Raw genomic sequence first — 13,494 nt, forward strand, 5'->3', positions numbered from 1 at the left:
AATGCTGCATGTCACTATAAAGTAGAATTCTGCTTTTAGTTCAGAATCCATATTCCTATAATTAAAAATATAGGTAGATAAGTCATAACCCTTGACAGGTATTCCACAGTGTAGATAAGATCATCTCTAAAGTAAAGTACTATATGTGGCTCTTCAAAATAAGAAATAACTAGTTTAATACCAAAAGCATTCAAAAACACTAATAAGTAATAATTTATTATTGTATAATTACAATAATATTAGAAATTCAGACACAGTGAATTCTATTGCTATCCCTCAATACAACCAGCCAATGATCACAAAGAAATAAATGCAAAATTACCTCGAGATGAGCCTAGTCTGGAAAGTGATGAACGACGAAAAGAAGGGTAACCAAAATAGCTAATGTCCTCAGAAAACATGGCATCCGCATCAATAATGACACTTGGGTGGGCAGAATGAATGTCAGCATCAAGAAGAGACATAAGATCCTCTATAAACAGAAACAAATATAAAGCAGATACAGAAAATATCTGTAGACCATTGAAAGGTTCTGAAAATTAAATCAGATAAAATGAGAAACTGACTACTGACATATCCTGAGAAAAAAAGTAGTAACTACCTAGAGAATAAAGTTAACATCATTAACAAAGATTTTAAGGAACATGAAATGCATGATTGCCACTTGAGCTACCTACTAAATACTCAAACAAAAAAAGATCTTTATTTAATGTATTATAACATCACAGAGATAATGCAGTCAAAAGTCTAAATGGAGTTTTTACATATTCAGTAATAAGGCATCAAAAAAATAACATTCTAGAGTCATCTGTCAGCCAGTGATAAAGCCACACACATACATCCATGTCTTTAATGGAATTAAACATAAGACTACTTACTGAACAAAAACATTTCCCCATTTTCCCTTAAAAGTATTTTAGACTCAAACTAAACATTACAGTGAGAAATATCTACCACTTTGGAAAAGAACTATCAGAAAATCCATTGTACTCTAAAATTCCATTCTGTAATCAAAAAACGTCTCTCTCTCCAGAGGTAAGAAAACAATGATGATCCACCAACCTCCAGGCAAGTAAGATTCACTGGCTGTATCATCCCCATCATCTCCATCTTCATCATCCCGGCTAAGTAAGTTATTTACAGCAAGGTTTACATCAAGATTTGTTCGCTGAAGTTCACGAATAATGACACTTCTGGATTTGCCTTGTAAAACGACTTGGGCCTGAAATTAAAAATTAGAGTGTTATGCTAATTCTCTTTTGCTTACATTTTTATCAAAATCAGCTTTTTAGGGGCAACTACAGAAAAGCAGTATTTCACAATCCATGCTATGAGTCATGACTACAGCCCAATATATTCAGTTAAACCTCAACTTTTGTTACTTTATATGAAGTGTTCTACAAGATCTATACCTGTGAAATCAGCTCCTCTGGAATGACAGATGCAGGAATAACTGGCTGGGGCTGACTGCCCAAAAGCCCAGATCCTCGATCGCGTCCAGTCCGAATAACTCGAGTCTGTCGGCGGGAATCTCGAGCTCCAGCTGACGACCTACCAGAAGACCCTCCTCCACTTCCACCAACTCCAGAACTCCATCGACTTCTAAACAGTAGAGAATTTAGAGAATTAGCATTTTAAACAATCTTTCTGAAAAGATCACCTTGTGTCTTATATTCATTCCCTTAAGTAAAGATAAAACTGTCTAATTGATACAGTGATTTTACAGTATTTTAATTGAACAAGGTAATATAACTGAGTCTTAAAACTATTTCAATTTTTTAAATGCTTACATGCAAATTCACTCTTTAGAAAGATATCTATAACATTTTTGCATCTTTTGGAATCATGTTTTAAAGCTCCACATTCCAATTATTTCTAGTCACAATTCTTTTTTTTTTTTTAATTTTATTTATTTATGATAGTCACATAGAGAGAGAGAGAGAGGCAGAGACATAGGCAGAGGGAGAAGCAGGCTCCATGCACCGGGAGCCTGACGTGGGATTCGATCCGGGGTCTCCAGGATCGCGCCCTGGGCCAAAGGCAGGCGCCAAACCGCTGCGCCACCCAGGGATCCCTCTAGTCACAATTCTTAAACAAGTTTTAGGACACACCTTGCCTCACCTTTCATGTGAAAGACTCATCAGACATAACTATCAACAATGTGTTACACAAAAAAGTGTTATTTAGAGTTTAAGACTCACACTGCTATGCATGGAATAAAAACATTATTTGCAAAGATATTAGCCCATTAATATTACTACTATTAACTACCTTGACCAAAAAGAAGCTACTTTTAAAATAATCATTAATTTTTTCTTAACATGAGAAAACTTAGAAAGGGCATGTGACATTTCCATTTTCACTTTTTGCCCCCAACATGAGCATTAAGGATCTTCAAATCAACTAAGCTAGATAACCATAAACAATTGCTTTTCTACATTTAATCAGATCTTAAAGAAAATGTTCCCCCAAATCACATTAACCTTAGAAATCATGACAGTGCCAGAATCTTATTTTAAAAAATCTGAGTATAGTTGATGCCTCTTTAAAGTGAATCTAATACTTAGAGATCATTCAATCTAGAAGAAAGGCACTTTACTCGCAACTACTCATTATACTCATCTAAGGTTGATACCTTCAACCTCCCATTGCCAACAGATTTAGTTTAAATTTGATTTTCCAAGCCTTTTTTTCCATTGAAAATGTTTGACTATTAACCATAACAATTTTCAAATTAATATACAGCAAATACTTGATCTCTTCTCACTTAATTGGAAAGCCTAATCTGTCTAAATAAAAAAAAAAACTCTTAAAAGTTTCCTCAGTAAAATGGAAAAAAAAAAAAAATCTCCAGAAAACCTGGCATCACCATGTTTGATGGCTTTCTGCCCTTGTTGATGTACTCTATCAATTGTTTATGTGGTATCTGTATCTACACCCTAAAAACTGCTCAAGATAATTTTAGAGAAAAACAATATTGTGCGTTCTCAGGGCTACAGTATGAACCATCAATTAATCTCAGCTATGTAACAGATTTCATAAATGTAATACTAACCCATCATTCACAGAGCAAGAGAATAACAAAGGAGCATTAAAAATACATTACAGTAACAAAAAGGAAATCAAGAAAATAATCCCATTTACAACAGCATCAAAACACACACACACACACACACACACACCTTAAGGATAAATCTAACCAAGGAGGTGAGATTTGTATAGGGAAAGCTACCAAATGTGCTAAGAAAATTTAAGGTAAACATCAATAAAAAACACACAAATCTCATGTTTGTGAACTGGAAGACTTAATATTGTTAAGATGTCCATTACTCAAAGCAATACATTCATTATAATCCCTATCAAAATCCCAATGGCATTTTTTACAAAAAACAGAAAAATTCATCCTAAAATTCACGTGGAGTCTTGAGAGACTCTCAAGAGCCAACACAATTTTGAAAAAGACAAAATTCTAAAAAAAAAAAAAAAAAAAAAAAGAAAGAAAAGAAAAGAAAAGAAGAAGAAGAAGACAAAATTCTAGAGAACTCACACTTTGTGATTTTGAAACATTATTACAGAACTACTATAATTAAAACAGTGTGGTACTGGGATAAAGACAAACCAATGGAACAGAACAGAGTGCCCAGAAATAAGATCCTGCATATGTGGTCAAATGATCTTTGACTAGGGTGCCAAAACCACTCATTAGGGAAAGGACAGTGTCTTCAACAAATGATACTGGGAAAATTAGACATCTATATGCAAAAGAATAAAACTGGACTTTTACATTATGCAACATGCAACAATTAATTTAAAATTATTAAAGACCTAAACATACAACCTAAAACTAAAATTCCTATTAGAAAATATAGAGGAAAAGCTTCATGACGTTAGACCTGGCATTGATCTCTTAGATATGACACCAAAAGCACAAGCACTAAAAGCAAAAATAGACAAAATGAACTATATCAAACATAAAAACCTTTGAGCTGCAAAGGACATAATCAACAGAGTGAAAAGGCAATCTACAAATGGGAGAAAATATCTGCAAATCATATATGTGATCATGGGTTAATACTCAGAATATAGAGAGAGCTCCTACACTCAACAACAACAACAACAAACAATTAAAAAATGGGTAAAGGATGTGAATAAACATTTCTCCAAAGTTGATATACACAAATGGCTAACAAGGGATGCCTGGGTGGCTGAGTCTTTTAAGCCTATCTGCCTTTGGCTCAGATCATGACCCCAGGGTCCTCGGATTGAGTCCAGCATTGGGCTCCCTACTCAGCGGAGAGTTTGCTTCTCTCCTTTCCCCTCTTCCATTCCCCCTGTTCGTTCTCTCTCTCTCTCTCCCTCGCAAATAAGTAAAATCTTTAAAAAAAAAAAATGGCCAACAAGCATATGAAAAGATGTTTAATCCATTAGGATGGCTATTGAAACAAAAACAAAAATTAGAAAATTAAAATTTAAGTGTTAACAGCAAGGATGTTTACAAATGGGAGCATTCATGTACTGGTAGGGCTGCAAAATAGTACAATGCTATGAAATACAGTATAGAGGTTCATCAAAAATTAAAAATAGAACTATCATGTAACCCACATAAGCCCACTTCTGGATACATATGCAAAAGAGCTGAAAACAGTCTCAAGAGATATCTGCATACCCACATTTACAGTAGCCAAGAGGTGGAAGCAACCAGATGTCCATCAAATGAATGGATAAACAAAACGTAGTATCTAAGTACATTGGAATATTACTCAGCCTTAAAAGAAAGAAATTCTGTCACATGCTACAACATAGCTGAACCTTAAAGACATTATGTTGGTGAATGAAGCCAGTCAGTCACAAAGAGAAAAAAACCGTAGGATTCCATTTAAATGAGATCTCTAAAGCAGTCAAATTCATAGACACAGAAAACAGAATGGCAGTTCCCCGGGGCTAAGGAGAGGGGATAAATGCGGTAAGAATGGTATAAAGTTTCAGTTTTGCAAAATGAAAAAGTTCCGGAGATCTGTTTCACAACAATGTGAATATAGTTAATATTACTGAACTGTACACTTAAAAATGACGAAGGCAGTGAATTTTGTTATGTGTTTTATACCTTGGTTTTAAAAATTAAGTCATGTGTTATCAAAGAAAGCAATTATTTTCAAGTTATATGCATTGTAACATATGCAATAGAAAATAATATAGGATCAATGAAACAAGTATTCAAATCAAATATTAAATCAGCATTTCTACTTCATGGTTTCCTAGAAAAATGAAGTATATAATTCAGGTAGAACTACTTTTGAAATTTTTAAATTTTTAAAATTTTAAATTTTGAAATTTTTAAACATTCATGGTTTCCTAGAAAAATGAAGTATATAATTCAGGTAGAACTACTTTTGAAATTTTTAAACATTCAAATCTAAATATATTATTTCAACTTGGTAACAGGGAGAGACATACTAAAGAATCTTAAAAAAGATATAATTAGGGTGACAGTATGTCCCAGTTTGCTTGAGATATTGCCGGTTTAAGCCTACTATCAGAGCCTAATTATTAATTTCATTCCAAAATGTCCTAGTTTATAACTTATTTCCACCAAGGAATGCATACCATTTTCCCAAGTAAATAATGCTAGAAACCTAATCAGATATACTATCCAAATATATATACTCCTGGGCAGACCTTACAGTTATCGTAAACTCAAATCTCCATGAAGATTGCAAAAATAAGTGAAGTTAAGATAACAGGGAAGAATGGAGAGAATCAGTTCACCAAAAATACCCAAATTCACTGCTGGATTTATCCATCAAAACACCAATGGCTACCAATTTGCAATCTCTGCTATACAAACCCTCAACTGAGATTAGCCTAAAAGACATTTGTCAAAATATCTCTGCTTTGCCCATTCATCTGTTACCAAAGAGGATACCATGTTTCCCCACTCATACCCACTGTACAGTGTTTCTTCTATCACAATCCAAACAACCTACCAGTCTCCCTACTTCAATTGCTCCTTAACATTCCTTCCTCTAATCAACTCACTATATAAAGAGAAGAATATATTGAACTAAGTACACATTAAGAGAGATTTAGTAGTGGTCAAAAAAGATACTATGGGAATGGGTGATTCGTTTTACCTGTAATTTTAGTGAGCTATGTAAATTTTCACATTAAACTCAAAAGTCCTGGGAAAACCAGTTTCTACTACATGTACTTTGCTCATCAAAATTAAGTCTTAACCATAAGTCTGGCTGGTTGGTGAACAAAAAATACACACACACACACACACACACACGTATCATCAAAAATAAGGCAAACTGAAAAACTATCACAATCAAGAGGAGACTAAGGAGAAACAATGACTGAATGTAATGTGATACCCTGGATGGGATCCTGGAACAGAAAAAAAGACAACAGGAGAAAACTAAGGAAATATGAATAACTTTCAGCCTCAGTCAATAATAATGTATCAATATACATTAATTATAAAAAATTTACTATACCAGTTTAAACATGTAACAGTAGAAACTGGGTGTGGAGTATATGAGAATTCTCAGTATTCTATTTGTAATTTTTCTGTCAATCTAAAGCTGTCTTTTTTTTTTTTTTAAGATTTATTTATTCATAGACACAGAGAGAGAGAGGCAGAGACACAGGCAGAGGGAGAAGCAGGCTCCACGCAGGGAGCCCGATGTGGGACTCGATTCCGGGTCTCCAGGATCACACCCCAGGCTGCAGGCAGCACCAAACCGCTGCGCCATCGGGGCTGCCCTAAAGCTGTCTTAAAATAAAAAGTTTATTTAAAAGAGTATATACACACAGACGTACACATACTATATGAGTGGTATGTAGCCTGATATATACATTTATTTCTGTGAAAATATCAATTAGTTCCAACACGTAAGTCAAAATATTCACATAAAGATCCAGAACTGCAGCTTTTTGGGGACAAAAAAGAAAAAAAGGGTTGGGGTGAAGGGCACCTGGCTGGTTCAGTCAGTAGAGCATGTGACCCTCAATCTCAAGGTTATGGGTGTAAGCCCCACATTGAACATAAAGTATACTAAAAAAAAAAAAAAAAAAAAAGGTGGGGGTGAGGTATGGAAGTTTGCATTTGGCAACAATGGCTCTGTATTCTCCGGTGGTAATAATCAGCTGCCTTCTTTAAAAAGGGCCATCCACTTAGTGTGTCACAGCCCTACTACATACTGTCTTACCCCCCTAGCCAGCTTCAACTATTTATAATTATAGTGACCTCCTTGGCTTTCACATTCCAAATACAGCGCTATTAGCTCAGATGAAGACTCCAAAAGAAACATGGTAGCTCAAATGAACAAAAAGCAGCTTATATCTATTATCTATTATATCCAGTGACAATAAACAGAATAAAGAGACTTTAAATACTAATATCTCAGGGATCCCTGGGTGGCTCAGCGGTTTAGCGCCCGCCTTTGGCCCAGGGCGCAGTCCTGGAGTCCTGGGATCGAGTCCCGAGTCGGGCTCCCGGCATGGAGCCTGCTTCTCCCCCTCTGCCTGTGTCTCTGCCTCTCTCTCTCTCTCTCTAGGTCTATCATGAATAAATAAATAAAGATCTTAAAAAAAAATACTAATATCTCCATTTTAAACTTACTATTGAAAAAAATAAATAAATAAACTTACTATTGAGCACAATTAACTCTCTTCCCCAAGTAAATCTGTTGTTCTACCCTTAACTTGGCCTGAAATGAGTTTAACAAAAATACCTAGGAGATTTTTGAAAAATCTTCCAGGATAAATTTGAGTAATTATGAAAGGAATGAACAGGAGCAACTAGAAATGTTTAACAAAAAAACATCTGCTGACAGTGAAAAAGCCAAAGGGAAAAATATTAAAAGTCCCATAAATTTTGTCTGCTATGTATTCAAAATAAATGATCAATTATCAACGATCTATGCTGATGGAAAAGAAAACTCAATTATTCCAAAATCTTTCAAATGCAGTTCTCAAATACAGAGACTGATTCATAATCCAAAGAGAGCAAGCCTCGACTCTGAAGGAAGAGAATAGGGGACCATGGTCTATATAGGGATGGTCTCTTTCATATTTGACTGTTTTGGTAAATCTGTGGATAAGAATCCCCTCTGGAGTCTCAAGATCTGCCTGTCCTAGATTTTCTATTACATGTGAAAAATTGCAAGTTTCTTTAAAATTCATTGTAATCAACATAGAAAGATGAAAAAAACACCCACTATGTACTCATGAGGGAAATAATGTACCATAAAGGAAAATACTTTTGACTCTATAAAATTTCTTAATTTACAAAATAACTTCATCATAAAAAATAACTTCATCATAATTTCACCATCAACAAACTGAGATTTTCATAGAGGCCAAGAGAAACAATCAATCCTTAAGTGCTTATGCTTTGTGGACATCTGCAAAACCAAATAAAGGTAAACAAACAACTGGCAATCACTTAGTGGGCACTGTGACATTTCTGACATTTCTCAATACTGCAATTCATGAATCAAATGCCAAAGAAAGCTCATGCAGTTTGTTCTGGGGCATGTACGTGGATAAGAGAACAAGGCACAGAAAAACATGGGTACACAAAGTGGTGTGGGCAAGGATGTGTAAGGGGGACTCAAAAATTGCTTCTCTCTGCATTTTTAAAAAAGTCTTAAGATTAGCCCTAATCTTCTTTGGAGTAGATTTACAGAGGTTTTATTCAAGATCAAATGTATTATAGTTTATTATTACCTTTGTTACATATTTTATTAGCATTAAAATCATAAAATTCCATTGCTATATTTCAATCATTCTATAATTGGTTATATCCAAGTTTTATTTATAAAGAGAACTCAAATCTAAGGCAATTTGAGCAACATAATCAATCATAATGAATTATAAACTATAGAATAAAATATCCATGAAACCATAATGATATAAATAACTGAAAAGAAACAGAATAGACAGAATAAGAAAACAGAATAAACAGAATAAATAAACAGAATAAGAAATAAATGGACAAAAAAAAAAAAAAAGAAAGAAATGGACAAGGAGGAAAAATTCTTCCTTATGGTCGAATTCCAATTAGTAAGTGTAAGAGGAATGATGGAAATTTAAAAAGGTAACCACTTGGCCAACCCACAGAAATAATTAAGGCAAAAAATCATCAGTGGATGCTAAAATCAAGCATAAAAATAAGAAACTTAAAAAAAAAAAAAGATACTTACATAGTCAAAGAATCTCCCCACAGTATATATTATTAATTACAAAGGAGAAAATAGTAACTTTATAGATGAGAAACCTGGCAAACACCATCTTATCTAACTAATCAAGGACAATCTCATCACCAGATGTGACATATCAACATCATGTGCCTTCTGATATGATGCACTGTGAAGGGCACATCACCACTTCTGTGGTATTCTTGCCAAAAATGCATCACCTGTGATCTCCATCAAAATCCCAGCAAATTATTTTGTGGATACCAACAAACTGATTCTAAAGTTTCTATGGAGGGGGAAAAAGACCCAGAAGAGCCAACACAACACTGAAGAACAAAGCTAAAGGACTGATACTACCCAACCTCAAGGCTCATTATAAAGTGACGTTATCAAAACAGTGTGCTATTGACAAAAACAACACGAAAACAAATAGATCAAAAGAACAGAATACATTGCCTAGAAACAGACCCCCTCATAAATATGGTCAACTGATCCTTAGATCTAAGGAGAAAAGGTAATACAATGGAACAAAGAGTCTCTTCAACAAATGGTATTGGAACAAATGGACATCCATATACAAAAAAAAAAAAAGAAAAAAATAATCTATACATAAGACCTTATACCCTTCACAAAAATTAACTCAAAATGGATTATACACTTAAATGTAAACTGCAAAACTATAAAACTCTTAGAAGATAAACACCTCAGAAAATCTAGATGACCTTGGGTATGGCAATGACTTTAAGACAGGACACCAATGGCACAATGAAAAAAATAACTGATTAAATGGACCTTATTAAAATTAAGACTATCTGCTCTGTAAAAGACACTGTCAAGAGAATGAGAAGACATGCCATGGACTGTGAGAAAATATTTGCAAAAGACATATCTTATAAAGGACTACTATCCTAAATTACAAAGAACTCTTAAAACTCAAAAAAAAAAAAAAAAAAAAAAAGAAAAAGAAAAAGAAAAAAAAGATAAAAATGGGCCAAAGACCTTAACAGAGACCTCACCAGAGAAAATGAACAGAGAGCAAGTGAGCATATAGAAGACGTTTCACATCATAGATCACTAGGGAAATGCAACCTGAAACAATGAGATACCACTACACACCTATGAGAACGGCCAATATCCAGAACACTGACACCACCAATTGCTGTTGAGCATGTGGAGCAATAAGAACTCTCACTCACTGCTGGTGGGAAAACAAAATGGTACAGCCACTTTGGAAAACAGTAGCTGGTTTCTTACAAAATTAAACATACTCTTAACATGTTCCAGCAATTGTGCTCTTTAGTATTAGGAATTGAAAACTTATCCACAAAAATTCCTGCACACAATGTTTCATTAGCAGTTTTATTTATAATTGCCAAAACTTGGAAGCAACCAAGATGTCCTTCAATAAGTGAATGCATAAATAACCTGCAGCACATCCAGACAATGGAATATTATTCAGCACTAAAAAGAAACAAGCTATCAAGCCATGAGAAGACATGGCAGAAACTTAAATTGCCTATTACTAAGTGAAAGAAGCCAATTTGAAAGGCTACATACCTTATGATTCCAACTATACAATATTCTGGAAAACACAAAACTACAGAAACAGTAATAATATCTGTCATTGCCAGGGACTGTGGGGGAGAGAAGGATAAATAGGCAGAGCACAGACAATTTTTAAGGAAATGAAATTACTGTTTGTCACTATAATGGAGAATATATGTCATTATACATTTGTCCAAACCCACAGTACATCTATTGTGAACCCTAATGGGAACCATGACTCTGGGTGATAATGATTTATCAACGTAGTTTCATCAGTTTAAATAAATGGATTGCTCAGGTGGGAGATGTTGGTAATACGAGACTATACATGTGTAGAGACAGGGAATATATGGGAAATTTCAGTATCTTTCTCCCATTTTTGCTGTGAACCTGAAAACCACTCTTAAAGGTCAAATTATTTCAGTCATATACTTTAAGAACAACAAAAAAAGGTCAAATTGTTTCAAAATAAAAATTTTAATTTAAAAATCAATACAGAGTACAAATTACTTAACAATGCCACTACATAAATGGATAAACTACAACAGGGATCAGGAATCTTTTTTGTAAAGAACAGTATTTACTATTTTGTGAGCTAAAGTCTTTGTTGAGACTACTCATCTCTGTCATCCTAGCACAAAGCAGCCACAGAAAGTAAAAGTATCAAGCATGCCCGTATTTCAATAAAAACAAGGAGGGAATGGATTTAGGCTATAGGCTCTAGTTTGCTGACCCTGCAATTAAAATTTTTAAAGAAATTATAGTGTGATATGGTGTAATACATAATAATTCTTTCTTAAGTAAATATAGTCAAACTTTTTCCAGATTTATCAAATGAAATGAAAATTTCATTTGTTATTACATACCATTTTCATGAATTTTCAGAATTCCTTGTCAGAATTGTCACACACTGCTATGTTTGTTGTGTGCATATGACCATTAAAAGGAGATACTTAATATTTTAATAAAGACCAGAACTGTGTTTCCTATTAGTAGTTCTAGCACAGAATGAGCTAAATAAAGGATGTACTCCACTAAATGACCTTCCTCTGACCTCAAAATAAACTTAGTTCAGCATAAAAACAAAAAAGGCAAAGAAAAAAATAAGAATTTGGAGCTCTCAATTTGCAAAGCTAACTTTATCTAGAAACTCACAGTCTCAAAATATTTTTAAAATATTTAGGGATGCCTAGGTGGCTCAGTGGTTGAGCATCTGCTTTTGGCTCAGAGTATGATCCAGGGATCCGGGATCGAGTCCCACATCGGGCTCCTTGCAAGGAGCCTGCTTCTCCCTCTGCCTGTGTGTGTCTCTGTCTCTCTCATGAATAAATAAATAAATCTTTAAAAATATATTTATTTAAAACCTTCCTCTTCCCCTTACTATAGTTTGAAACAATTTAAATTGCTTCTAGTTCTATTTCTAGCTTTTGAACACATTTGCTGACTTGACTGATTTGGTGTTATCTAATCATTCATTAGGTAATTTCAGAAAATCTAGGTATTCAAGAATCATCTTGTAAAATCATCTGGCTTAGAATTTGTATGTGATTTCTTTAATATGATAGCTTATCAACTTTAGATAAAACAAGAGTTGATTATCTAGTTTAGAGGTATGCATTTTATAAATAATTTAAAAATAAAAAGGTACAAACGTTATAAAATAAGTCATAAGGATATAATGTACAACATGGACAACATGGTGACTAGAGTAAATAACATGTATTGCATATTTGAAAGTTGCTAAAAGAGTAGATCTTAGAAGTCCTCATCACAAGAAAAAAAATTTTGTAACTATGTATATATAGTGATGGGTGTTATCTAGACTTATTGTGGTGATAATTTCACAATACATAAATATCAAATCATTATGCTATACATCTGAAACTAATATGTTGTATGTCAATTGTATCTTGATTTAAAAAATAAAAATAACTTTGGGCACCTGGATGGTTTAGTTGGTTGACTGTCAGACTCTTGGTTTTGGCTCAGGTCATGATCTATTTCAGGGTCCTGGTATTGATAGAGCCATATGTTGAGCTAGCTCCCTGCTCATCAAGGAGTCTCCTTGTCTCCCCCCTCCAAACCTTCCCCCTACTTGCATGCTCTCTTTCTAGAAATAAATAAATCTTTAAAAAATAAAAATAACCTAATTAAAGGCTGTCAGGCTTAGTTACATGATTTTCAAGCCTCACTAAATTAATTCAAAAAGAACTACCAGATTTAGAACCTAGAAAGAAATGTTAAATTTTTTAACCATGAAATTAGCACAAAAAAAGACCAAAGTCTGCATCACTGAAAAACTGAAATAACATAAACTACATGGTAAGTGATATAATAAACACATCTCAACATTAGACACTTTTAAAAGGTCAAGAGTCTGGGTTAATTGTAATTAGCCTGCATGGGTTATTTTTATCACAGTGTTTCCCATGAGCAACAGAACGCCTGCCCAAAGAGTTCAGGAGTTTCCTCACTGTACTGTTAGATAACACTGAAGACAATCTCAAAGTGAGAGCACTAACAGCACCAGCCCAGACCAGAGGGGGCCATCACCTGGCCACAACTTACCCCAGGGTGTTGCCTGCCAGCCTGCCCAGAGTCTCAGAACCTGAGAGAAACCATGGGGAGTCATTTGTCCTTCCAGGCCTCGATGTCCTCCCTGCCCCCGAGTTGCTATTCAACTTTGACCTGGGAAAGAAACAGGAGGCACAACAGTCAAGGAACAGTCCTGAACACTAGCTTGGTA

At 34.4% G+C, this 13,494-nt stretch overlaps 1 protein-coding gene and 1 long non-coding RNA gene across 20 annotated transcripts in view; one reads left to right on the forward strand and one right to left on the reverse strand.

Annotated features, from left to right (window-relative positions):
• Positions 1-13,494, forward strand: part of LOC140603648 (uncharacterized) — a 166,090-nt gene that overhangs the window by 125,434 nt on the left and 27,162 nt on the right. The window contains exon 7 of one of the 14 annotated variants that reach the window (XR_012006582.1): positions 1,034-1,613. The exons of the other annotated variants lie outside the window; for them this stretch is intronic. This is a non-coding gene — a long non-coding RNA (uncharacterized lncRNA). Of the gene's footprint in view, positions 1-1,033; positions 1,614-13,494 lie in introns of those variants that run through there. 14 annotated transcript variants of the gene reach the window in all.
• UBR5 (ubiquitin protein ligase E3 component n-recognin 5) overlaps positions 1-13,494 on the reverse strand; it is a 135,853-nt gene that overhangs the window by 76,054 nt on the left and 46,305 nt on the right. For all 6 annotated transcript variants that reach the window (XM_072774091.1, XM_072774090.1, XM_072774088.1 and 3 more), the window contains exons 5-8: positions 13,317-13,436; positions 1,413-1,602; positions 1,063-1,222; positions 323-472 (exon numbers count right to left, since the gene is read on the reverse strand). In XM_072774091.1, coding sequence (XP_072630192.1) covers positions 323-472; positions 1,063-1,222; positions 1,413-1,602; positions 13,317-13,436 — 620 coding nt within the window. The remainder of the gene's footprint in view (positions 1-322; positions 473-1,062; positions 1,223-1,412; positions 1,603-13,316; positions 13,437-13,494) is intronic.

Source organism: Canis lupus, chromosome 14 (genome assembly GCF_048164855.1).
Source record: "Canis lupus baileyi chromosome 14, mCanLup2.hap1, whole genome shotgun sequence".
Lineage (NCBI taxonomy): Eukaryota > Metazoa > Chordata > Mammalia > Carnivora > Canidae > Canis > Canis lupus.